This window comes from Suillus clintonianus (assembly GCF_016758775.1).
Source record: "Suillus clintonianus strain FC179 chromosome Unknown DEU56scaffold_17, whole genome shotgun sequence".
Classification (NCBI taxonomy): domain Eukaryota; kingdom Fungi; phylum Basidiomycota; class Agaricomycetes; order Boletales; family Suillaceae; genus Suillus; species Suillus clintonianus.
This window is the reverse complement of record NW_024539241.1, coordinates 221173-243981: the sequence shown is the minus strand read 5'-3', so window position 1 is coordinate 243981 and position 22809 is coordinate 221173. Positions and strand designations below refer to the sequence as shown.

The 22809-nt window shown below is 48.2% G+C and overlaps 7 protein-coding genes across 7 annotated transcripts; 5 read left to right on the top strand and 2 right to left on the bottom strand.

The window, feature by feature from the left end:
• Window positions 1–252: 252 nt before the first annotated feature.
• On the bottom strand, window positions 253–2249 carry DEU56DRAFT_184070 (uncharacterized protein). The gene is made up of 4 exons (XM_041344961.1): window positions 1771–2249; window positions 1568–1672; window positions 1240–1515; window positions 253–1188 (listed from the first exon to the last, which is right to left on the bottom strand). Exons 1-4 carry the CDS (start codon window positions 1931–1933, stop codon window positions 473–475), a joined length of 1260 nt encoding a protein of 419 aa, XP_041211183.1. The 5' UTR covers window positions 1934–2249; the 3' UTR covers window positions 253–472.
• Window positions 2250–3637: 1388 nt separating this feature from the next.
• On the top strand, window positions 3638–6372 carry DEU56DRAFT_184060 (uncharacterized protein). The gene is made up of 7 exons (XM_041344960.1): window positions 3638–4267; window positions 4323–4408; window positions 4457–4570; window positions 4618–4855; window positions 4905–5358; window positions 5409–5571; window positions 5627–6372. The coding sequence occupies exons 1-7, from the start codon at window positions 3736–3738 to the stop codon at window positions 6026–6028; spliced, it is 1989 nt and encodes a 662-aa protein (XP_041211182.1). The 5' UTR covers window positions 3638–3735; the 3' UTR covers window positions 6029–6372.
• Window positions 6373–6960: 588 nt separating this feature from the next.
• Window positions 6961–9922, top strand: DEU56DRAFT_788402 (uncharacterized protein). The gene is made up of 18 exons (XM_041352460.1): window positions 6961–7259; window positions 7390–7444; window positions 7506–7520; window positions 7589–7615; window positions 7678–7726; window positions 7782–8097; window positions 8152–8269; window positions 8320–8334; window positions 8393–8415; window positions 8464–8487; window positions 8540–8619; window positions 8672–8705; window positions 8766–8895; window positions 8948–9149; window positions 9207–9230; window positions 9283–9352; window positions 9405–9620; window positions 9673–9922. The coding sequence occupies exons 1-18, from the start codon at window positions 7098–7100 to the stop codon at window positions 9823–9825; spliced, it is 1713 nt and encodes a 570-aa protein (XP_041211181.1). The 5' UTR covers window positions 6961–7097; the 3' UTR covers window positions 9826–9922.
• A 1309-nt stretch (window positions 9923–11231) lies between these two features.
• On the top strand, window positions 11232–13764 carry DEU56DRAFT_910119 (uncharacterized protein; the record flags this gene model as incomplete). Its single annotated transcript, XM_041357153.1, has 16 exons — window positions 11232–11390; window positions 11433–11511; window positions 11570–11584; window positions 11635–11661; window positions 11714–11762; window positions 11820–12120; window positions 12176–12302; window positions 12355–12369; window positions 12423–12445; window positions 12501–12524; window positions 12579–12658; window positions 12720–12753; window positions 12814–12943; window positions 13001–13296; window positions 13343–13558; window positions 13609–13764. 16 exons carry the CDS (start codon window positions 11232–11234, stop codon window positions 13762–13764), a joined length of 1731 nt encoding a protein of 576 aa, XP_041211180.1.
• Window positions 13765–13991: 227 nt separating this feature from the next.
• Window positions 13992–16935, top strand: DEU56DRAFT_183761 (uncharacterized protein). Its single transcript, XM_041344959.1, has 17 exons — window positions 13992–14380; window positions 14445–14499; window positions 14556–14570; window positions 14631–14657; window positions 14714–14762; window positions 14825–15125; window positions 15172–15298; window positions 15348–15362; window positions 15422–15444; window positions 15504–15527; window positions 15577–15656; window positions 15707–15740; window positions 15793–15922; window positions 15971–16172; window positions 16227–16320; window positions 16378–16593; window positions 16649–16935. Exons 1-17 carry the CDS (start codon window positions 14219–14221, stop codon window positions 16796–16798), a joined length of 1704 nt encoding a protein of 567 aa, XP_041211179.1. The 5' UTR covers window positions 13992–14218; the 3' UTR covers window positions 16799–16935.
• A 540-nt stretch (window positions 16936–17475) lies between these two features.
• On the top strand, window positions 17476–19354 carry DEU56DRAFT_910117 (uncharacterized protein; the record flags this gene model as incomplete). Its single annotated transcript, XM_041357152.1, has 15 exons — window positions 17476–17564; window positions 17638–17719; window positions 17768–17781; window positions 17847–17955; window positions 18009–18026; window positions 18077–18102; window positions 18170–18195; window positions 18245–18282; window positions 18337–18424; window positions 18480–18495; window positions 18548–18688; window positions 18744–18880; window positions 18937–18987; window positions 19041–19252; window positions 19304–19354. 15 exons carry the CDS (start codon window positions 17476–17478, stop codon window positions 19352–19354), a joined length of 1098 nt encoding a protein of 365 aa, XP_041211178.1.
• Window positions 19355–20347: 993 nt separating this feature from the next.
• On the bottom strand, window positions 20348–20608 carry DEU56DRAFT_731980 (uncharacterized protein; the record flags this gene model as incomplete). The annotated part of the gene is made up of 1 exon (XM_041348247.1): window positions 20348–20608. The coding sequence occupies one exon, from the start codon at window positions 20606–20608 to the stop codon at window positions 20348–20350; it is 261 nt and encodes an 86-aa protein (XP_041211177.1).
• Window positions 20609–22809: the final 2201 nt, after the last annotated feature.

Genomic DNA, 22809 nt, shown 5'->3' with positions numbered 1-22809 from the left:
CGATGAAAGGGCATGAGATTCGTGGGCGGCATACGGGCAGGGGTGGGAAGACATAGTCCGACAAGTATTTGCCACCACAGCTGTGGGTGCAATGTGTGGGTGCAAGGAGTGGCAGGACGATGCCCGTGGAAAAATACGGAGGTAAGTGCTGGGAGTAGGAGCAGGGTAGGGGCGTAGGAGTCCGAACGAAAAAGTCTAGTGCAACTACCAGAAATTACCAAAAACCACAATGACGCGGATTTACGGTAAAAAACTAGCCATGCAGCGAAGGAAGGTGTGAAGGGGGTGGTGCGGAAAAACGGAGACTAGAGAAGTGGAGTTATGCGGGTCAGAAGGGCAAGCAGAGGTGCGAACTACACGGCGACGAGGGTGTGACAACAACGTGAGGATCGCAAAAGGTATCCGAGAAAATATACAACCAACGTTGAGAAGTCGAAAGTGAAATAAAATAAAGTAAAGCGCACAAGAAATCCTAGTGATCTTGCGCAGTACCACCAGTCTCACTCAGAGTTTCCACCCTAACCCCCCGTGATGAGCTGACACTCCGTATGTCCCGTCCTTCTTCTGCCAATTCACGATTCATGATCGCGTCATCTCTATGGTCCTCGGCCTCCTCAACAGGGGGCCCTGCAAAATCAGGTTTGCGCAATGCTTTCCTAAATGCATCCGCCATGATGGCTGCATCGGCTCCTGAAAATGGACCGGTGTCACCCGCAGAGTGTGCCCGTGAGATGTCAGATGCACCATCCGGAGATACGATGGATCCAGGCCGATGATGTTGTTCTGATGATGTCCGTCCAGCCGCCGCACCCACTATCCCAGCCCCCAACAACGGTAGTTGAGGGGAGTTGGAGTTCTGGGCATTGGCCATCATCGGAGACGAAGAACCCATAGACCCTCGATTCGAGTGCTGTTGACGTCTTCGTAGGCGGCGTACAATTACCCAAATCAAGACACCACCGGCTGCGATGGCGAGAAATCCGAGTACCACGATGACTGCTATTGCCCAATGAGGAAAAGCCGTATTTGCACTGTTTGACTGAACATTTCCCGTTGGAGTCGACGATGAAGTCCCAGATGCATGTAAACTGGATAGCGACGACGCAGCGGCAGCAGATGATAATGATGCAGCGGCGGCAGATGACGAGGATTGCATAGATGAAACGACATTATCTGCATATGTGGTTTCTTCACGAACATGTTAGTGAGGGCGCATAATGTTGCGCGACACAAACGTACGAATAGCCGTGAACGTGGGATTTGTGGTTAGAGAGTCATTCAGACCATTCTGATTGGTCACGACCCAATAAAATGGGTATGAGAAGTTTCCAGATCCTTGCGTCCATGTATTGCCCTTGTCTCCAAACCACGTATCATCCACTGGCGTATTCATTTCACCGGCATAACCAGTTGGATTTGTTTGTGTGAAATTGAGAATAGGCGAGTTCGTATCGGCATTGTACAAGAATAGCTGGACGATATTGAACTGCAAAAGTTGCGGCCGTCTACTGTTCCCTGTTATCGCGTCAATTTCAATGGAGAGAGAATGAAACATGGAGAGTCTCACAGACAACGGGTGCCCACTCGTGCTGAACCACGAGATCGCCTGCGCCTGGATAGCAAGTCACCTGACTATTATCAGCGTATATTTCACATTGAGTCTCGGCTGCCGCTGGTGAAACAACACAAGATGTTAGCACAGGACACGAATAATGAGGGAGACGCGACTGCTCGCGTCCGGAACCTCGCATAACTACATTGTACACGCACCGAGCGCACTCTGATTCGAGATGGTAGTTCCTTGTCTCCTTCCCAGCGATGATGACCAAGAAGGCCCCACATCAGGTCTCCTTCTCTTGGATGATGAATATGATGATGATGGTGGAGCTGTTTGAGCTGGCCAAGGTGAATTCTGGGATGGGTTGGGAGACATTGCAGGAGTGTGTGATCAAGAGGAGATATAGTAACAGATATTGAGTGAAAGCCTGAGAGGTGACAGCTCGCCTATTTCTTCAAGAAGGGGCGGAAAGTAAGCACTGGTATGGCTGGGACGAGGTGGGATATATTATTGGTTGCTTTACTACCTTGAATCTTGGGGGGAACGGACCAATGAACAAGGAAGAGGGAATTGTCGTCCTTGTCAACGTCGGGCGCAGCGACGACGACTGATTCGACGACGGCAGAAGCGACGGGAATGACGCAGAGGACGTCGAGCAGGGAGTGAACAGAGCGAAGGTTCTGTACTAGGTTGCAAAAGGTGAGTGACCTGAATTCTCAAAGACCCTGAATACCCCCGCTTACATAATTACCCCTTCCCTTTGTTCGCGCGCGGCTCTACTTGTCCGCGCGTTTTGGGAAATCTGCCTCGCGTTATTCATAAAAATTGATTCCCTCGGTGTAGTTCTAATTTGTTACACTGCCATCTGCTACTTGGTTCATCAAAATATCATCATTTTGTTTATGCGGAACATGAAAGCTCGCCGTAGGCAACGGGATATGTTAAGCGCCCTGATACATTGACATAGCAGGTGCCAGTGAATGTGCACAGCGTCGGCCATCGTGGCCATCATCACATGGAATAAATACATGGGTATCCCGCAGTCTCCTGGGGACCAGCACAGCTCAAGGAGAGGTAGCTTGCAACGCAAATCATGCGACGTGGTTCGCAGAGACTCTGTCACAATTGGCTGCTAAAAGTATAACAAGGCACCAAATTCATCAGCTTACAGACGTCATGATGTATGAAGCGAGTGCTTGTTCCCAGAGCTTAATTTGAACCACGGCGAAGCTTCACCAGAGTTACCACTCACTGCCATCTGGCGATGCCACTGGAGAAACTCACAAGATACAGATGGGTCCGTAAAATCCAGCTTTTCACCGCTGAGCTCAAAGATAAATTCGGTTCACCAACAATCCAGGGTCGCGCAGACCATTTTAACTTGAACGAAGCTGCCATCGGATAATCGATGCGGGCTAAACTGGATTTGAGATTCGGGGATTCGGAAGAACTTGTCCTGAACAGTAAATCCGTAAAACATGCCGCAGGGCAAGTCGAGTAAGTTGGTCCCTGTTTACCGTTTTCATCGACGGAGGTAAAATTCGAAGACGACCCCAGAACAGTCTTTGATTGAGGGAAGGACAGGGTTAATTGATAGTGCAGTGGATCATCGAGCTTGGTCGGGATACGATCATCATCATCATCATATTAGTGAGACGTCAGAAAAGTCTGGCCAGCACCCGTCATATGGAGTCTAGAAGCACAGGGAAACAAGAGGGAACAATTGGCTGAGTTGGCATACTTAGGCCCATCTCTTGGATATGAATGTGGGTCAAGGCACTCGAGCAGGATAAGTTATCGGACCAGTGGAAACAAAAGCATACCTGAAAATTACATAATATTCTGTTTCACAATTAGAATTCAAAACGTTTCATAGAAGAGAGGTCTGAACAAGAAAAACTGAATAAGAAGACGGGTTCATGCGATAGCCAGGCGATCAGCTGGTCAAACCGGTAGGCGCTTAGCGCTCATCGTAGGCGGCCTTGGAAGCGAAATGCATATGAATGGTTGTCATGGTTGTTTTGAGAAGTTGAAGGCCTCACGTGCGCCAAGTCGAGCATAATGTCCTGAGAAGGCGTTGACCAGATCATTCATCATTAACATTAGTGACATCAGAGCCTAACAGCCGGCTGCCTGCCAGCTAGTGCTAGCTTTGCTCATTTATCATTTCGTGTGACATGGCAGCACAAGACCGGGGCCACACCCTTCTGCTCAGCAGCTTGGGGAGGTCAAATTCCACCAAGACGCCATTGCCCACTATCCAGGCCCTCATCAGCCACTACCTCGCAAATATTCATCCTTCTCCGACACCTCTCGCTGCTACTATTGTTAGCAGTCCTATCTTCCTTCCGTTTTCGCATTCAAATCTAGAACTTCTCAGCACATCCTTCCGACATGCAGTACATTATAAGCTAAAGGTGCTGAAAGCGGACTCAAGCGGACTGTTTTCTCCAAGCTTAGATACTCAATTCAACATCTGGTCCCTTGCTATTCTTCAAGGTCTCGAAGGTGGACACGCCATCATACGATTAGCCTGCTGTAGCGGACTCCTTCTTGGCCTTGAGGATATCCTTCAGCATTTGCCAGCAAAGAAGCAAGACGTGAAGGGAATAGTCGAAGATGAGCTGGTAATGACATTTGCAGATGTCATTGACCAATTCTCAACGTCTGATACATGGGGGAAAGAATTTCATTCTGCCGCTGAATCAGGTGTGTGCTCAGAACATCAGCAACTATTCTGCTAATGCGAACCGTGCTCCTATAGCCGACGCTTTGGCATTGTCACTCATCATAGCTTCTCAGTCTCTTCTCTTGGTGCCCTCCGAGAAATTCACTGCACTCCCCCTTTCTGTGAGTCCCGCTCACATGAACAGTTCGCTTTTACTAATGTGCTATTAGCACCTATTAGGACTAATTATGCGCACCATTGAGGATGCGTTTGATAGTGGAAGATTCCTATCGTCCCTCCAGTCTTCGTTATGTTCCAAGGCAGAATTCAAAATTCATATTCCTGTCAGTAACCCGCGTGTATATGACTCGCTAAACTAATATTCCTACAGCCAGACAGTTCGATTTCGGAAATCATCAAGAAAATATCAAATTCGACTGCGATGGCTTACGTTGGTTCCATATCGAAGTTGTGCGCTAGAACTGTGTCGCTCTTTGTAGATCATAGGCCGAGCGTTGCACTGCCCCTAGTCTCGGAAGCATATCAGAAACTCAACTCTATTACCGCCCACGTTGAAACCGACTGGTTTCCGACCTCACTATCTGGGGCTACAGACCAGAACTCGCTGTGTGAGAGCCTCGTTGAAGTAATAGCCGTTCAGCACTCATCCATACTTAGCACCAGACGCCAGGGAAGTTACGACTGCCATATGGGCGACTTTGAAAACACTCCTTTTCAGCGTGATTATGATCACAGAAGCAGGTCTTTCTGCTCTGGTCTACATCCCCTCCACCTCCGCTGTTCTTCCATCGACTTCGACGCTCGCAGTAACTGTCCTGCAGGCGCTCTCACACCTGTCATTTGTTATCGCGCAGTTTGGTGGTGCAGGTCACGGTGCTTTCAATGAGCTCAAGAAGTTGTTTTACCTTGCACTGGACGTTCTTGGAAGTGATGTAACAGAGAGCAACAAATACGTTCGAGACCTCTGCGTCATCGAATTAGGTCAGGAGCCACTTCTGGCTCACCCTTTCTATCAAGCAAAAAAGGCCTTCGCGCTTTCAGCAATCGAGCAGCTCATTCATGTGCTTAGCGAGTTGGCGATTCAGGAGCTTGTGTTTCCTACGTGCCTTCCGTAAGTTTCATCCTCCACACATATAGTGATTCACCCTTAACACGTGGTAGGCACCTGGCTGATGCTAGTCATCGCGAGACGTTCGAATCCGCACACAGTGTTGTCCTTGCCATCTTCGCTTCGCATGCGCAGAAGGCTAGCGAGTCGACGTCACAAGAGGGAGGCGGGTTCGCGAGGACAATCGTACCGTTTTATGCCAACTGTTTAATAGACGTAAGTGGCCACGTCTTCATTCTGGGGCGTCTTTGACCATGCTGGTCTTTCACAGAATTCTGTGCAGGGCAGACTCAGCACTGTGCAACTCCGCTTAGCATTTGCCGCTCTCGTTCGGAGTGCGGCATCTGCTGCTGATCTGTCTCTTGCGTGGTTTTGTATCGACTGCCTTCTGACTGCTATTACATCTATTCCCAAGTACGATGACGAGCGTCTGCATCGGCTTCACCTTACTCTTATATCGTGTGTGCCATCGGTGCCGCTGGCCTTGCTCCCTCGCTTGCTGGATCCCATTCTTTTATTTGTCGATGCAGCCGATGAGGAGCAGAAGAGGCAGGAGCTGATTGATGCACTCTTTGCGGAGATAAAGGAGCGCGTCGGCGATAGGGAGAAGGAATATATGATTCGGTGGTGGGGAGAGCAACGGACGAAATGGGCTCATACCGGGCCGTCGTGAGGACATCCAGGGGATGGTGATCTGGACGCTGAGGTGTCATCAACAGCACGGCGGTGATATGCTCTCCTGATTTTTTGTGCAAGTTTTCCCGCATGCAGGGACTTGCGTACAGATTACTCAGGTGACGAACGAACTTGGGATGTTGTACATAACATGTCCCTCTGGCGTCCCTGCAGCTGTGAAGACACATGGAACTAAAGGTTCCAATGCGCCACATTGACACTATAAGATTAGCAGCCATTCGACTTCCCGTACTACCGTAGGCAAAAATAATGCAGTATAGAATATAGTTTTACGCTTTAGGAAGGTGATGGTGTTATCTCGTTACCGTTTGAAATTCATCAAGGGTCTACATTAAAGCTACACTTTGCCTATTTAGGACTACTCACGTGCACCAAATATCCGCTGACATAATCTTACCGTGTCCAAACATACTAAAATTGTAATACCAAGAACCCAGTCAACCCCTACCGGCGGATACTGCAGCTCTCGCACTTCAAGGATCCCTCGTATACTCTCGCATACCTACATTGTCTCTATATGTACTGGGTTGGATGATCTTGTAATGAAGGCTCAATCACTCTGGCTTGCAAACAAAGGGTACTCATCCAAGGAAAGTTTAGAAGGAGCTGCACGTAGGAAAGGTATAGTCGTCGTGATTGATGAGTCTGTCGATGCGTTCTTGTCGAGTCAGCCCGGCTCCTGACAGTACAGGAGTGCAGACTCTACCACTTCCATCTCTATCTCATTTTGCACTTGATTCTGATATATCCGCATTATTTTGCCCTATGGGAAGTCATCCAGAATTGATTATACCTCATCGTATGGCAGGTGTACTGACACACAACTCGCTTGGAAGTCGCAACGAATTGATCGGCCGACGACCCTAGATGGTATATGGGCGCCTAATCATGGTCGGTCACAAAACAGCACGAAGATAGCATGTAGCCTGTGAGCTGGTATTTGACGTACGGAGCTGGGACCCAATAAAACCAAGCATGGGAGTTTACATGACAGAGCGCTAACATTTGTTCCTTGCTTTCCTGGCTTTTGGATTGGCAGATAGAGAATGGCTGAAGTCGTGTCGCCCGCAGGAACCCTCCCTCTCATACCTGACGACCTTACGCTCGCGCAATTCATATTGGATACTGAGCATGTCAGAAAGCCTGTTCGTCAGGGTGGTGCCTGGATTGTTGATGACCAGAGCGGGAGAAAGATTGGACTTGAGGAGGTGAGTGTGCCTGCCAGTGAGAATCTAGATGAGAAAATGCAGGGTAATAAATTCAAGTTGGTGTTGGTGTTGACTTGCATGAATTGCTGTTCCGGTCGATGGTTACCATGGCTAATCGTATATTTCACAGCTCAGAACTAGGACGTATGGCCTGGCCAATGCGCTGAGTATGCGCTACAACATCCGTGCGTTCTCTGCGTTTCATGTCACTGGCTTCTGTATACTGACTCCTCTGGTTCCGCACAGAGGAGGATGATGTTGGTAAGTTACACTATTATAAATTTAAGTACATGCAAGTATTGATGATCCCCTCATTCTGCCCACTATAGTGTTGATCTACAGTCCAAATCATGTTGGTAAGTGAGCCGGCTTCATGACATGTAGCCGTATGTCTGGGTTGACAATATGAATTCTGCAGATTACCTTGTGGCTACTTGGGCAGCTCACAGACTTGGTGCCGCCGTATCGTATGCTCATACTCCTTTAATATCCGCCTAAAACATTCTGAAACGCGCCCACAAGCGGTGCCAACCCGCTATTCACAGTTGGCGAACTTGTGTATCAAGTAACTACAGTGAAAGCAGCCGTTATCATCACGCATCCAGACTCGCTTAAAGTGGCCCTGTCGTCTGCACATGCCGCTGGCGTATCCGCGGATCGCATCATTCTTTTCGACGTAGAGGGCACTGATACCGCGCAGAGAGCTACTGTGCAAGCTTTGGTTTCGCAAGGCCTCGCGAGTGCTTCTAATTTCACGGAACGGAAACTCGCTCCTGGGGAAGGGAAAACTAAGGTGGCCTTTCTGAATTTTTCCAGCGGGACGACTGGTCGTCCGAAGGTGAGTTCGCAAGAACATCTTATATGAATGCATCTTCCACGTGCTGTATATCAGGCAGTCGCGATACCCCATTACGCGCCGATTGCGAATGTCATTCAGCTTGCTACGCACCACAAAGTCGGTGAGGATTATCCCGAACAGAGATTTAAACCTGGTGGTGTTTGCTGTGCCGGTGCGTGCGTTGCTGTATATCCGAAGGGCTCAGCTGAATGAATTGAGCAGTGCTTCCTTTATATCGTGAGCCGTTATTGCTCTTGCAACGTCGTTATGTTGTTGTGAAACTGGCTATTTCCAGATATTTATGGACTCGTGTTCAATGTACGAGCTCATTTGACTTTAGTTATTTCATAGCTGAATTTTTAATAGACCCATTATGCCTTTTTCTGCGGCGTGCGTCGATACATCTCCTCATCTGAAACTGCGCACTGACCAAAACATCCAGATGACGGTTGTCTTAACAGCGAAATTCAACTTTTTAGAGTTCTTGAAGAGCATAATGAGGCACCGTATTACCCATCTTATGTATGTCGCCGTCGTCATGCTTTCTTTGACATCACGGTGACCAAGACTGCAGGCTTGTCCCCCCACAAATTGTATCATTGTGCAAGGTCAGTCAGCAGTAATTCTGGAACGGTCAGGTCGCTCACCTGTCCGTGCTTGCCATTTAGCACCCAGCCGTCAAGAGTTATGATTTTAGTCACGTCCGATACATCACTTCGGGTGCTGCGCCCCTATCTCGTGAGGTAATGGAGCAGCTCGCTCAGATATTCCCAAACGCCGACCTTGGGCAGAGCTATGGTGCGTCCATCTCTGGAGGATGCGTGTCCACGATTCATCCCAGCTGCCACAGGCCTCACCGAATCGTGCACTGTTATAAGCACGTGGGCACTGGATAAGAGAAGTGACCTGAGTGGTGGTACTGGCCAACTCCTTCCTGGTATTATCGGCCGCGTGGAGAAACCAGATGGCACTCTTGCAGACTTTGACGAACCAGGCGAGCTCGTCGTAAAGACGCAGGCGCTTGCGCTTGGTTATGCAAACAACCCTGAAGCGTATGTGATTGTCTTCTTCGTTCCGACTGAAGTATTTACTGTAAGTAATTTGATCAGAACGAAGGAAACTTTTGTGAATGGGTGAGTAGATAGGTATGCTTTTAATTTGCTGGCGCTGACGTTCTGCTTTCAGGTGGCTTCGTACCGGTGATGAAGTGAAGATGAACCGCAAGGGTGAAATTGTAGTTCTCGATCGTCTAAAGGTTGGGTGGTTGACCTTAGACCTCTGTCTCGTTTGATTCAGCAGTCCCACAGGAAATGTTGAAGGTCCGTGGGTTCCAGGTCGCACCTGCCGAGCTTGAAGGATGCATTTTGGATCACCCTGATGTGACTGATACGTGTGTGGTTGGAGTGCAAGACGAATATAGTGGCGAATTACCACTGGCCTTCGTCGTTCTTCGCCCTGGAGCCGCTAAACGTATCTTAGAAAACTCTCGCGCCGCGGATGAGATCAAGGCGTCCATTATGAAGGTTAGCGCTCCGAACACTGGAATGTGTTGTGCTTATTTATCCAACTTTATAGCATGTTGTTGATAATAAAGTTGGCTACAAGAAGCTCGCTGGGGGTGTTGAGTTTATCGACGTTGTCCCGAAGAACCCGAGTGGTAAGCTATTGAGGAGGGTGCTAAGAGACAAGGCCCGGGAGATGCGGACGAAGCCCAGAGCGAAGTTGTGACATGATGGTCCTGTTTGCAAGTCCACCATATGTGCACTAATCATGTACCATTATTTAAGTATCACTCTTTTATCGATGGGCCCTCTCTGACAGTGGCATGTTGTCAATGAATTATTCCAAATTCTTAGTTCACCACGCCAGAAGAGACATACACTTCAAGAGTTAATCAGGCTTACCCAGGAAAATTATTCTAGCTCTCTCCTGGAGCTAGATGAAGCGCAGATCCTCAGCTCCTCCATTGCCTGTACAAACAAATGACCAGCGTCAAGGTATTGACCCTGGGACCAGGGGCGTTTAACGTGAATGATGCGTTGGCAATGGGACTGATCCCCACGCCCCACGGACCGGCGGATTTCCTCTCCTTGGACTTCGGATGCTGATCATTTTTGATATTCCGAGAAACATCCTGCGACGCATCGTTCTAGAACGACTGTTGCTCGCTGGTCCGTTGGAGGAGCTTTGCTATCAAGAGAATAAGTTCCGACCGGACCTAGATGAGCTAAAGTCGAGAAGTACTACCATCGTATTGATCATCTGAAATCTGAATGTTATTGCGGTGTAGTTAGCAGGCAGTGGTGTTACCTATACAATTGGGGGTCAAAAAGCCACTACGCACGGGCCTTGTGGTTCTGCCAAACTGATTTCCTTAGACTATATCAATATTTATTCAACATTCATTTCAATCAAGCGTCAAGAGTTGAATATCAAGGTTGATCTCACCTCTCCAAGCCCATGTTGATCACGGAAAGGTTAGTGTACTGAAATGGATTTTCTGACAAGGAGCCTGATGTGTGCCAGAATATCAAGCAAGTATGGACTCCGAAGGAGGGCGCTTCTGATTCGTATCCTATATATGGTCGTATATGGCTATGATAGCTAGGATACCTGAAAAGCTGAAACATTGATCGGCGTGCCAGCACTCATCGACAAGTAGGACACGCAGCATGTGAAGCGTGACGCAGCACTGACGAGACACAGACGAGGGTTTGACGTGAGGCTGATGCGACAATGAACGAGGCTTGACATACTTGGGATGAGGCCTGGACTTGGTGCATTGATACACACATAACTGTTCTTTTCACACTGCCAGCAATTGCCAGATCTAGTCAGACCACCATTGACCACACATGTAATTGAACTTGCGACGTATGTTACTATATAGGCCACAAGGTGTTCATGATTTGCATCTTTGTTGCAGAATTGGGGATAAAATTAGATATCAACACGTGCCGAAAAATTACATAATACCGCGGCTGGCCTGCGGACCTGTCGAAGTCCGTTGACCCGTATCATTGATATATGATCGCTAGATCGAGTACCAATTATAATAGTCTGCAATTCTCCAATGACTTCCCCCATCTTATCCAACATCCCACATTTCAGGTTCCTACCTCCTGCAGTAGAAAATGCCTGAAATATTTGGCGAACAGCTCGACACAGTGATCCCCGACGACTTGACGCTTTCTCAGTTCTTCCTCGACTCACACCACCCACGTAGGCCGGTCCGAACTAATACGCCATGGTTAATCGAGGATGATACTGGGAGGCGCATTGAATTCGAAGAGGTGCGTGTAAACTACCAGTAATAATGAACTAGCAATTCTTAGGTACCTCCATCTGGCAACTCGAAGATCCGTGCACGAACCTTTGGATTTGCAAACGGGCTTATGTTGCGCTATGGTATTAGTACGTGCTGTTTGACGTCACTGGGTAGTAATTATGTGTCCTGACAGCATACCTGCAGAAGAAGATGAAGTCGGTAGGTGTTGTCCACCCCCGGTCATATATCACTTTTTGATTTGTTTACAGTCGTTATCTTTAGTCCGAATCATGTTGGTAAGGCTTTCTTTCCACTCCCGCGTCGGCCCCAGCTTACCGTTGCCTGTAGATTATCCACCTGCAATATGGGCAACGCACCGACTGGGTGCAATTGTTTCGTGAGCCCAGCAAATGATATTATTCTCGCACTCTGATCTGACCGACCACGTTAAAAGCGGCGCAAATCCGACATATACAGCGGAAGAGCTTTTACACCAGATTCGACTTGTGAAAGCAACCCTGATAATTGCACATCCGTCTTCCCTCCATACGGCTCTCGGTGCTGCACGTGCAGCTGGCATACCTTCTGATCGAGTTATTACATTTGGCGAATCAACTCAGCCTTCTGTAGAGAGTATCATTCAGCTTGGGCTCAGGAACGAACCTGCCTTTGTCGAGCGAAGATTGAAGAAGGGCGAGGGCAAGACCAAGGTCGCTTTCCTAAGCTTTTCCAGTGGTACAACAGGTAAACCCAAGGTGCGCAGTTGACTGCACTCATCGATATCGAGCAGATGTATAAAAGGTTGAATAGGCAGTAGCCATTGCGCATTATGCACCCATGGTCAACGTCATTCAGATAGCTCAATATACAAAGGTCAACGAGAACTATGCTCCGTGGGAGGAGCAGCGGTTCAGGTCAGGTGATGTGGTCGCTGGAGGTATGCGTTCATCCGGGCTTCTTGAGGTTACATCTGATTCGCTATTACTCAGTGCTTCCCTTCTTCCGTACGTCTATTCCTCGTATGTATTGTATCGTGTCAAACACATGCATTCGACAGATATCTATGGCCTTGTATTCTCCGTGAGCGCAAGCTTCTTACGGCGTTCCTAGAGTCGGACATTTATCCCTGATGTAGATTTACGCGGTGCCATTTTTTGGAGTAAGTCCATCGCGTCGTGTGATTTCGAGGGTTAACGATAGGACTGTTCTGTAGATGTCGCTGGTTGTCACTCCAAAATTCAACTTCACAGATTTCTTGCAGAGCATAGAGAGACACCGTATCACTCACCTGACGTGAGAATCAGTCTTCCTGCCGTTGCAAAATCCGTTAATTATTGACGTTTTGGTTACACAGACTTGTTCCGCCTCAAGTCGTACTGCTGTGCAAGGTCAGTAAACTTAAAAAGGACGAATGGTTTATTCCTGTGTGCTGAGGAATGTAATCCCAGCATCCAGCAGTCAAGAATTATGACATGAGCAACATTCGATTCATGATCTCTGGCGCTGCACCTCTTTCAGCCGAATTGGTAAACCAGCTCATGAAAGTAATCCCCAACGCACAGATCGGCCAAGGTTATGGTAGGTCCTTTAATTTTCGTTCACTTGACTCTTATATTCGTTGCACCTGGAATCCAGGACTGACCGAATCCTCCACGTCACTCACAATGTACTCGGTGGATAAGAAAATAGGTGTCCCAGGTAGCGCTGGACAGTTCCTACCAGGTGTAGTTGCCCGCGTAGTGAAGCCTGATGGGTCTCTGGCTGGCCTCAATGAACCAGGCGAATTGAGAGTGAAGACGCCCTCTATGGCGTTGGGATACTGGAATGACGAACAAGCAACAAAGGAGACTTTTGTTGAAGGATGGCTTTGCACTGGGGACGAAGTAATTATACGGGAAGACAAGGAAGTGTTCATTGTTGATCGATTGAAGGTATTCTGCTCCAAACTTTTGTTGCAACGGCTGATCGGTTTGTCAGGAAATCATGAAAGTTAGAGGATTCCAAGTAGCTCCTGCCGAGCTAGAGGGCTGTATTCTAGATCACCCCGACGTCGCAGACACATGTGTCGTGCCCATACCTGACGACTACAGCGGGGAGGTCCCGTTGGCGTTCGTCGTGCTTCATGCGCTCACTGCAAACCGTGTGGGGAAAGACCCTCGCGAATCAGACAAAGTCAAGGCGTCCATAATGAAGGTTTGACTATTTCATGCCCAAGCGATGTCAGTCAAGCTGACGTTGTCCAGCACGTTGCAGACAACAAGGTCGCGTATAAGCGCCTAGCGGGAGGCGTGGAATTCATAGATGTCATACCAAAGAATCCAAGTGGAAAGCTACTACGGCGGGTGCTTCGGGACCGAGCTCGTACATTGAGGGCAGGAGGGCCGAAGGCCAAGCTGTGATTTGTTTCTATAATGGCAATCTAAGGCATTTGCGAGCTGGTGCCAGGTGGGATGTATCATGTAGGTATAGATAGCTCGTCGGGTGCTGTTGTGGTGCGACAACCGGCCCGACGCGCTCTCTGGATTCCAACTCGCTTCAGACTTTTGCCTATATTTCCTATGTGTTTTTTCACGAGACAGGTTACATAAAATAGTACGATTTGTTACCCCAAGTATATTGTCCATATCATATCATGTCCATAGATTTGAATACAATTCAAACCAGCCAGCGCTCTTGTTCCCAAAGGTTTCCCGCCCATCTGGCTGACGACACCGTTGCTACCCAGCCCTGCCCAGCCTGAGCCCAACCGCTGGAAAACCCAAGATCCTCCCGGACACGTCACACACGATTTGGTATCCCGTAAGCACTCACCTTCCTTCCTCTCTTCCATAGTACCCATTCTGCGAGCCCTTCATGGCTGAAATATATGCACCCAGTCTTGAGACGTCTGTTCCAGACGACCTTACTTTGCCCCAGTTTATTCTCGACTCGTCCCATCCATTGAGGCCCATTCCGTCAAGCCATGTGCCATGGTTCATCGAAGACGCCAGTGGAAGAGGGGTTGGACATGAAGAGGTGAGTTGATCGTATAGCCTCGTGTCGCGCAGCGATGACGTCACCAACTTACTGTGCACCCAAGGTCCGTGCAAGAACTTATGGCCTTGCGAATGGCCTGAGCCTGCGGTTTGGACTCAGTGAGTGCAGCCAGAAGTGCTCTATACATGCGCTTCTTTTAATAACCCCGTTTTAGAGGAGAACGACTTGGGTGCGTAATTGCAACGTGTATTACCATATAAAACATCGAGGCTCATCGTCTTTGCCTCAGTGGTCATCTTCAGCCCAAACCACATTGGTATGAATAATGAAAGTACCGATTGCTTCCGGTCACATGCTCACTTCTTCTTGTAGACTATCCGGTGGGCATATGGGCAACGCATCGACTAGGCGGTATCGTGTCGTACGTTATGCGCGCTGTCATATTTTTGAACCCATCTAATCATCGCCGGGCTTCTATCACAGATGCGCAAATCCAGCTAATAATATCGACGAATTGCTGCACCAGCTCAAGGTGGTTCATGCGTCTTTGATTATCGCGCATTCCTCTTCTTTGCACACCGCTTTGGGCGCTGCCCAGGCTGCCGGTTTACCATCCGAGCGCGTTATTACTTTCGATGAGTCAAATCAGATGACGGTAGACACTCTCATTCAGCAAGGGCTACGGAGCGAGCCAAATTTCGTTGAGCGAAGGCTGCGGAAAGGAGAAGCAAAAACGAAAGTCGCATTCCTCAGTTTTTCGAGTGGTACAACGGGAAAACCTAAGGTGTGACAAGTTTTAGACTGATGAATGAGGCCTCATTTTGTGATAGGCCGTCGCGATATCACACTTTGGTCCTATCATGAATGTGATTCTGATGGCTGAGCACCAGAAGGTTAACAAGAACTATGCTCCTTGGGAAGAACAGAGGTTTCGACCAGGGGATGTGCTCGCAGGAGGTGCGCTTTTATAGACATGGTTTGACATCACTAACTGTCTCTTGTAAAGCGCTACCTTTTTTTCGTATGTACCCTCTTTCCATTTGATACCGTCCAAGAAACTGAAGTATGCAACGTTGTTAGATATTTATGGCCTGGTGTTAGCGGTAAGTTGGATATCGCCGACCCGTTCATCATTCATAATGCCTAAACACGGTTACCTTAGCTTCACTTTATGCCATTTTGTAGCGTGAGCTTCTGTTGATTCCTCACCAAATCTCTTTTTCAACTCTATGCAGATCTCAGTTGTGGTAATACCCAAGTTCAACTTCACCGAGTTCCTAGACAGTGTTGTGAGACATCGCATAAACCATCTTCAGTGAGTCGTCCCCATCACTATGACCTATAGGAATCCTGATTTGTATAAAGACTTGTACCACCTCAGATCGTGTTGTTGTGCAAGGTCAGCACCAACCTTTCTAGTAACAATTTGTTCAGTCTAATGCTCCTAGCAGCACCCTGCTATGAAAAATTACAACCTAGATTGTGTCAGGCTCGTGATGTGTGGAGCTGCCCCCCTCTCTGCCTCTCTTGTTGATCAGCTGGTGAAGATTCTGCCGAATGCGGAGATAGGTCAAGGTTATGGTAGGGCCGCTTTCTGCCCATTATCTCCTGTTTTTCATCATTTCCAAGGCATGACCGAGGCCTCCGGTACTATTGCTATGTTTTCCGTGGACACAAAAATTGGCGTTCTCGGAAGTGCCGGGCGCCTGGCGCCTGGTATCGTTGCCAAGGTCATCAAACATGATGGAACCCTAGCAGGATTCAACGAACCTGGAGAGCTTCAGGTGAAAATTCCATCAGTAGCCCTGGGATATCTAAACAATGATGAAGCGTAAGTAATCATCTATATCATAGGCTACTGTTGAGCTTAGCTCCTGCTCAATAGTACGAAGGAGACCTTCGTCGATGGTTGGTTGCGTACTGGTGACGAAGTTGTCATACGCGAGGACCTTGAAGTGTTCATTGTTGATCGCCTGAAGGTGCACTATTATGCTCCCGTCTTGTATCAACTTCGAATGTTACAACTTTTTCGGCAGGAAATCATGAAAGTCAAAGGGTTTCAAGTCGCTCCCGCAGAGCTGGAGGGCTGTCTTCTCGATCATCCTGATGTTGCAGACACATGTGTGGTGCCAATTTCCGATAGCTACAGCGGGGAGCTTCCGATGGCGTTTGTGGTGCTTCATGCTAACGCAGTCAAGAGGATCGCCGTGGATCCTGCTGAAGTCGAGAGGGTTAAAGTATCCATCAAAAAGGTTAGCTCGTACTTCATTATCGCGCGAACCAGACTGACTGTTGTCTTTCTTAAAGCACGTGGCAGACAACAAGGTCACATATAAACATCTTGCTGGCGGGGTGGAGTTTGTGGACGTGATTCCAAAAAACCCGAGTGGGAAGTTGCTGCGTCGGGTGCTGCGCGATCGGGCGCGCGACTTGGTACAGCTGAAATCGAGGTTGTGAATGGATCGCTATGTCATAATATGCATCGTGATTAACGTGTTTGCATAATCTCCTCGGTGTTGTACATTCAGTAACTTATCCATGTTGTTTTCACACTCAACAGGCCTGTTTGTCTCGTCATGAGGGCCCGTCAGATCATCGGACGCAGTGACGTCGAGTGAAAGATCATGCTGTTGTGCATATGTGAATTAATTGAACGGCAAGTCGATTCTACATAAGTACAGCTGAGGTATTATCCAGGTACCATCATGGTCGATCGTGGAATAAACTGGAGTAGACCCTCGAATGATGTGCATGCCTCCTTGTGTATTGGATGTTCGCAAATTGCAGTTCAGATTTCTCCTTTCATTGATCTTACTGTGTAAATTGACTATTCCCAATTCTTTTGATGATACAGGCGATCCCGGCAGACTACATATGATGATGTGAAAATTCCGAATCTCGTTGGCACATTCAATGTTCCGACACGAAGCCTCCTTCCGGCCGCACCAGTGTGTTCCTTGACATCCCACCACATTGGAAAGGCACATCCTCCCACTTAAATATCACACGATAAATTTAGAATGTGGCCATTCGCTGGCGTCCTCTTGGGGCTGCGGGATATACTATTAGTACGGCGCAAAAATATTGGTTAAATGGTTTTCTGGTGGAACGGGCTCAAACCTCGGTCAACATTCATGTCTTCCTCAACGCAGGACCTCATCCCGCAACTTCACCTCTGGACAACGTTCGGGGCACTTTTTATTGGGGTCAACATTGCTGCAGTGTCAGTAGATTATATTCTCACAGAGCTTAGCGCTTCACCGAGTCCTGTCGTCCTAACATATTTTACGGGACAGTCTCTTTGGTCTCAGCAACATTCAAGCTTTCATCTACTTTCAGACGCACAAGGGCACAGGGATTTCATTCTATAAGTTGGTCGTACGTCCATGCTTTCTTCTGTCGGTCCAGTCGTTGACGCTACATTAGGTCATCTGGCTTTGGTATGAATCCTTTCTAGTTGTCATTGTCGAACGTGTCGAGATTACGCCATTCTATGAACTTTCAGGATACTCGATGCTTTGCATCTGGCCTTGATAGTCCATTGCATGTATTATTATTTGGTGACCAACTTCGGGAACATCAATGCACTCACAGAAATTGTATGGAGCTTCAAGGTGAGTCCTTACTTTGGTGAAGCCTCTGCTATGATACTGATGGGCTCGTGCAGGCCCAGATAGTAGTCGATGTAAGTTGTGTGTCCTATGCACCGCAATCTGTCTCATACATGCACCGCAGGTTTTAATCGTCTATGCGGTACATCTGTGAGTTGAAGTGATCTGTCATACACAATGGGGGTATTCAAGAACTAATGTTTTTATTGGTTCGCAGTCTGTATCTTTATCGCATATGGATAAGTGTGTGTTTCCCTATCAATGGATTTCTACGACTGATGGATGTACCTAGTTAGCGAGGGCCGATCAAGAGTTATCCCTATAACAGTGGTGGGTTTGAAATCAATGATCACATAGTATCTGATTCCGATTTTCCAATATTAGGCCGTAATAGAATTGCTAGGCTCAGGTAAATCTATCACGTCTGGATTCTCCATCCGCTTGATCTTGAAGCTTTCAGGTGTTGCCATAGGTAATTGCTTAAATGGTGCTCTTGTTGTTGGCTCATCATTTTGACCCAATGCCAGCCCTTATTTGGGCCGTGTGAGTGAAATTGTATACTCCCTAGCTACTCAAAAGCGCTGAAAGGGAGTAGATATCAGTGCCGATTGTTCTCGGATTTGCTCGACAAGGAGTGGTCGACATACATGACTTTGGGCACGACGACTTTTGTCGATATCGTGATTGCATCGTCACTATGCTACCTCCTCGCTACTTCCCGTACAGGATCCTCTAGGTAAGAAGCAGTCCATCCATTGTCTGGATCTGATATGCTAACACAGAGTACTTAGCACCGATTCCTTGATCACAAAGCTCATGGCTTACATTATTAATACAGGTATCCTGACAAGGTATTCCTTCTTCCAAACTATCCAATATCTTGACTCAAATTTCATGCAGCATATGTTCAATGGCAACTATTATTACAGTAAGCTTCCGGTGATTGCATTGTCCGTCTCTTCTCTGACGGTCTACAGTGCGCAGTGATGCCGAACAACTTCGTCTTCCTCGGTGTTGAGTTTTTATTGGCCAAACGTACGACCAAAGCCTTCTCCTGGAATCATGCTAACCATCGAACTTGTTTCAAGTGTATGTTAACTCGTACCTCGCGCTCCTGAACGCACGACACTACGTGCAAGCCAACGCAGACACTGGCAATTCTTACCAATTCGATAACATCTACCGCCCGGAGCTGCCCGCTGGGGCGTCGCAAGACGAGGAGCTCCAGGCATCCCGGCAGGACGTTTGTAAACTTCCCGACGATGACTCGGAAGTGGCGCATCCTACTCGATTTGTCGTGGTTCGTAGCTGCGTTGCTGGTGATGGAAGAGGACTGAACATCACACTTTAGTCGCAGCGGCCCATTGAGGTGACTGTACAGATGGATTCCTTGTCAGTGTGAGGATTAACAGTATGCATGGGTTATCGTACATTCGTTTACTCGCGAGATAGGCCTGTGAGTCTGTATTGATCATCACACAGCCGTCGGGACGAGAGAAATTCAGTCCATTAGACCGGTTGCATATAAGTAATATGCATCGTGGTCCATAACGTGTTTGCATAACGATCTCGTCAGTGTTGTAAATTCAGTTATGTATCGGTTTGTCTCGTCATGACTCATGATAGTCTGATGGCATCAGTGAGGGGCCGGGAAGGAGGGCCTTAGGAAATTGCCGCATCTGTGCCGCACCCTGCTGCACCCTACTCAACAATGTCTTATATGCCTCTAAAATGCGTCTACGTCGTACGCAACTGTCTGAAATATGATTTAAGAATAAGTAATACTATATTCCAGGTGTTTGTGTAAGGCTAGCAGTGGTACTACAGTGATATATGTACTTGATGGGTGCGGCAGTGATGCGGTAGGGTGCGGCAATTCTGTAATCGGGTGCGGCAATTCTGTAGTTGGGTGCGGCAGTGGCTGTGCACTACCGCACCACTGCACCGACACCAAACCACGCATCTTATCAACTCCACTTGCAGCACCGTTACCAGCAGCTGCGCGAAACTTGGTGAGACAACTCAACGACCCCTCACACAGGCTCGCGCCTGTCAGGTTTGGCGCCTCGATGCCTCCGCCTATCATTCAACACCTGTCTTTGCTGGTTGCATGCCTTGCCTGACTTCCCTGTCACACATCTCCTCGACCACGTTCTGCAGCAACCTGTGCAAACGGATACCGGGGCTTTAAGGTATGTATGTCATATCTGTGTGGCCTTTTGTCCTTGCAAACTGAGTCTCGTTCATTTCAGAGTACAAACTACTACTACGAGGCCCCAGCCTATGAAGCCTTGTGTATCTTCCTTGGTCGTGGCCGCGGTTTGGTTTTTTTGGTGCGTTTCTCTTTCTTAACTATGTCAGGCTCACTTCCCTCGCTAAAGTTCGGTCCACACTATTAGTCGAACCATGTCAGACTGATCCGCGATGAAAAGCGATGATGACGCACGTCTACTTCTCCTTCAAATTCTGGTGCGTATGAATCTCGGTCGCCATGATTCCAGTGCTCAGGGAGGCCCTCATAGGGATTCCATCGGTCTTGGTGTGCACCAGCGTCTTTTTCCCATTGTTCATTTCCTGCAGCTCCTGCAGCCAACGAGAGCTCGAACATCTGCTGTTCCAGTATGCCAAGACACTCCAAGTCGATGTCTATATCCATCGAGGTCAGATCATAGCTGAGTTGGAGGTCAAGCCAGGCAGCCTGGAGCATCGTGTTTTCTTGCTCTTCGGGAGTAGGAACTGAGTTCACGTCAGGTCCTGACGAGCGACGTTCAATGAGGATATTTTGGGCTGGCTCCTGGAGTAAGTTTTTCTTGCGCTTCGAAACTACGATAGTGCAAGCATATGCATATGTAGCACAGTTCAGCCAATTGATAATTCGTTTAGCTGCACCAGGGACATGTCTGCCGCACCCAGTACCGCATCCGTGCCGCAACATGCTCAAAATTGTTCTCTGAATTCAGACTCTCAAATGCATTAGTGTGAAGTGGATAATTAAGGAGTCGGACGAGAAACACTCCTAGTTCATTTATTTGGTGCACGAGGACAGTGCAGGCCGAAAATAAGTGTAGTACTTATGATTTGGTATGGGTGCGACAGTGGTGCGGTAGGGTGCGGCAAGTTGCGGCAGTGATGCGGCAATTTACCTGAGCCCCGGGAAGGATCATCTTGAAATTTCCTGTTGTACATCTGTACGTTGCTATACAGAACGGCAAGTCGATGTCAGTCCAGCTGAATGATATTACTAATGTAGTCACAATTTCATTTGTGCATGTAAGTTGTTAGCATCTACATAGTTCCGAGCCCACGCACTGCGCCGACGTTCCGAGTCCAGGTACCATGTCATTGTCATGGTAAATGTTTTCGCGTTTTGATCGCGAGACTCGTTGGCCAGGCCGAACCGAACCAATCCACTTATTGCAAATGTTCACTGTAACAAGTACTTACCTGCACCTATTTTACTTACCACTGAAAGCCACGCTCAAGGGCCCGGCTCAGGGGTTCAGATACATTGAGCCAGGCCAGGAATCCTCGCACGTGGGCCGCCCCCAATTAGGTTCGGTTCGGCTTGGCCAGCGAGTCTCGCGGCCGAAACGCGAAACATTTACCATGACATTGACATGGTACCTTGAACATCGGCGCGGTGCATGCTATGGCTCGGAACCATGTCAGGAATCAGGATACTGGAAAAATTTACAGCCTATGATAAAGTGCTAAACACGAAATTTACGGGGGGCGCGGGAAAAGTTACAAAATTCACGCGGGTAAATTTTGTAAATTTCTCGAGGCGTCGAACTTTACGCACTTTACGATTCGTTTAATTAAAGGCCAGGCTCGAACTCAACCGACGCACGCCGACCCACCACCGGGGAACGCGGAAGGCGCGCTGGCGAATCTCACCCATTCGAGTACCACTGAAGAATCAACCTCGACGCACCCTGCCATTTTCGATCACCAAGATTGCATGGTTGTCATTCTGACGGTGGTGAGTCGGAGTGGGATACTGCAGGATATCGTGACTGATGGCATCAAACACAAGTTTGTAGCAGACATTTCTTGTTGCTAATGTGAACAAGTTACTACTAGGGTCACTAGCGTGTATTTTTGTATGCGAAGCTGTGGCCTGAGCCTGCCAAGCCGTCGAGAAGGGCCTTGCCCACCATCTGAGCAAGCTTGAGCGCTGAGCCCCTAGCCCCGGGTTTTGAGCCGAGCCGGGCCAGGAACAACACGCTGCTGCGTGCGTGGCGCGCACGCTTGCTTGTTGACTGCTGGACTCCTCCTTGTCTTTCTAACATTGTGCTGGTCTTTCTCTCATCATTCAGGTCATTGTTGGTTGTGTTTGAGGCGCGCCTCGATTCCGAGACTCATCTGTAATACCATCATCATGAGATCAACCACAGCGACGGTCATGGACTAAACCCCTCGAATTACGCCCGTGCCTCTATGTGCCTTGACCTCCTTTGGTGATTTTGTTGAAGGCCATTATGTAAATAAGTACCATTGGGCATACGGCAAAAAATGCAGTTCAATTTTTTTCCTTGTGGGTTGCCCAATTTGCCATATGTTGATCTCACCGTGTTGATCTACTTATTGCCAGTTTTTTTTGATAGCCTCGGAGTCTCCTGGAGTCCGCGAGTATGAACGGGCGATCCTGATAAACTAATGGAAAATCACGATGGTACATTCGTTGTTCCAATACGAAACCTCCTTCTGGCACTGTGTGAGGCTAATGTGTCTCATGACGTACGTACATCCTCCCACCTATATATCGGCAGAAATGTATTACAACAGATCTAGATTGTAGCCATTTGCTGGCGTCCTTTTGTGACCGCGGGATATACTATTAGTACGGCGCAAACA

What these genes read in the sequence shown, in the direction of transcription:
- DEU56DRAFT_184070 (XM_041344961.1), bottom strand. Translation starts at nt 1,933, where the DNA reads ATGTCTCCCAACCCATCCCAGAATTCACCTTGGCCAGCTCAAACAGCT. An exon ending in CTCGAATCAGAGTGCGCTCG is followed by an intron (nt 1,673 to 1,770) that starts GTGCGTGTACAA and finishes TTGTTTCACCAG; the next exon opens with CGGCAGCCGAGACTCAATGT. An exon ending in TCCCACGTTCACGGCTATTC is followed by an intron (nt 1,189 to 1,239) that starts GTACGTTTGTGT and finishes ATGTTCGTGAAG; the next exon opens with AAACCACATATGCAGATAAT.
- DEU56DRAFT_788402 (XM_041352460.1), top strand. Translation starts at nt 7,098, where the DNA reads ATGGCTGAAGTCGTGTCGCCCGCAGGAACCCTCCCTCTCATACCTGAC. An exon ending in GGACGACTGGTCGTCCGAAG is followed by an intron (nt 8,098 to 8,151) that starts GTGAGTTCGCAA and finishes GCTGTATATCAG; the next exon opens with GCAGTCGCGATACCCCATTA. An exon ending in TATGCAAACAACCCTGAAGC is followed by an intron (nt 9,150 to 9,206) that starts GTATGTGATTGT and finishes TAATTTGATCAG; the next exon opens with AACGAAGGAAACTTTTGTGA.
- DEU56DRAFT_183761 (XM_041344959.1), top strand. Translation starts at nt 14,219, where the DNA reads ATGGCTGAAATATATGCACCCAGTCTTGAGACGTCTGTTCCAGACGAC. An exon ending in ACTTTATGCCATTTTGTAGC is followed by an intron (nt 15,528 to 15,576) that starts GTGAGCTTCTGT and finishes AACTCTATGCAG; the next exon opens with ATCTCAGTTGTGGTAATACC. An exon ending in TTAAAGTATCCATCAAAAAG is followed by an intron (nt 16,594 to 16,648) that starts GTTAGCTCGTAC and finishes TCTTTCTTAAAG; the next exon opens with CACGTGGCAGACAACAAGGT.
- DEU56DRAFT_184060 (XM_041344960.1), top strand. Translation starts at nt 3,736, where the DNA reads ATGGCAGCACAAGACCGGGGCCACACCCTTCTGCTCAGCAGCTTGGGG. An exon ending in TCATTCTGCCGCTGAATCAG is followed by an intron (nt 4,268 to 4,322) that starts GTGTGTGCTCAG and finishes GTGCTCCTATAG; the next exon opens with CCGACGCTTTGGCATTGTCA. An exon ending in GTGTTTCCTACGTGCCTTCC is followed by an intron (nt 5,359 to 5,408) that starts GTAAGTTTCATC and finishes AACACGTGGTAG; the next exon opens with GCACCTGGCTGATGCTAGTC.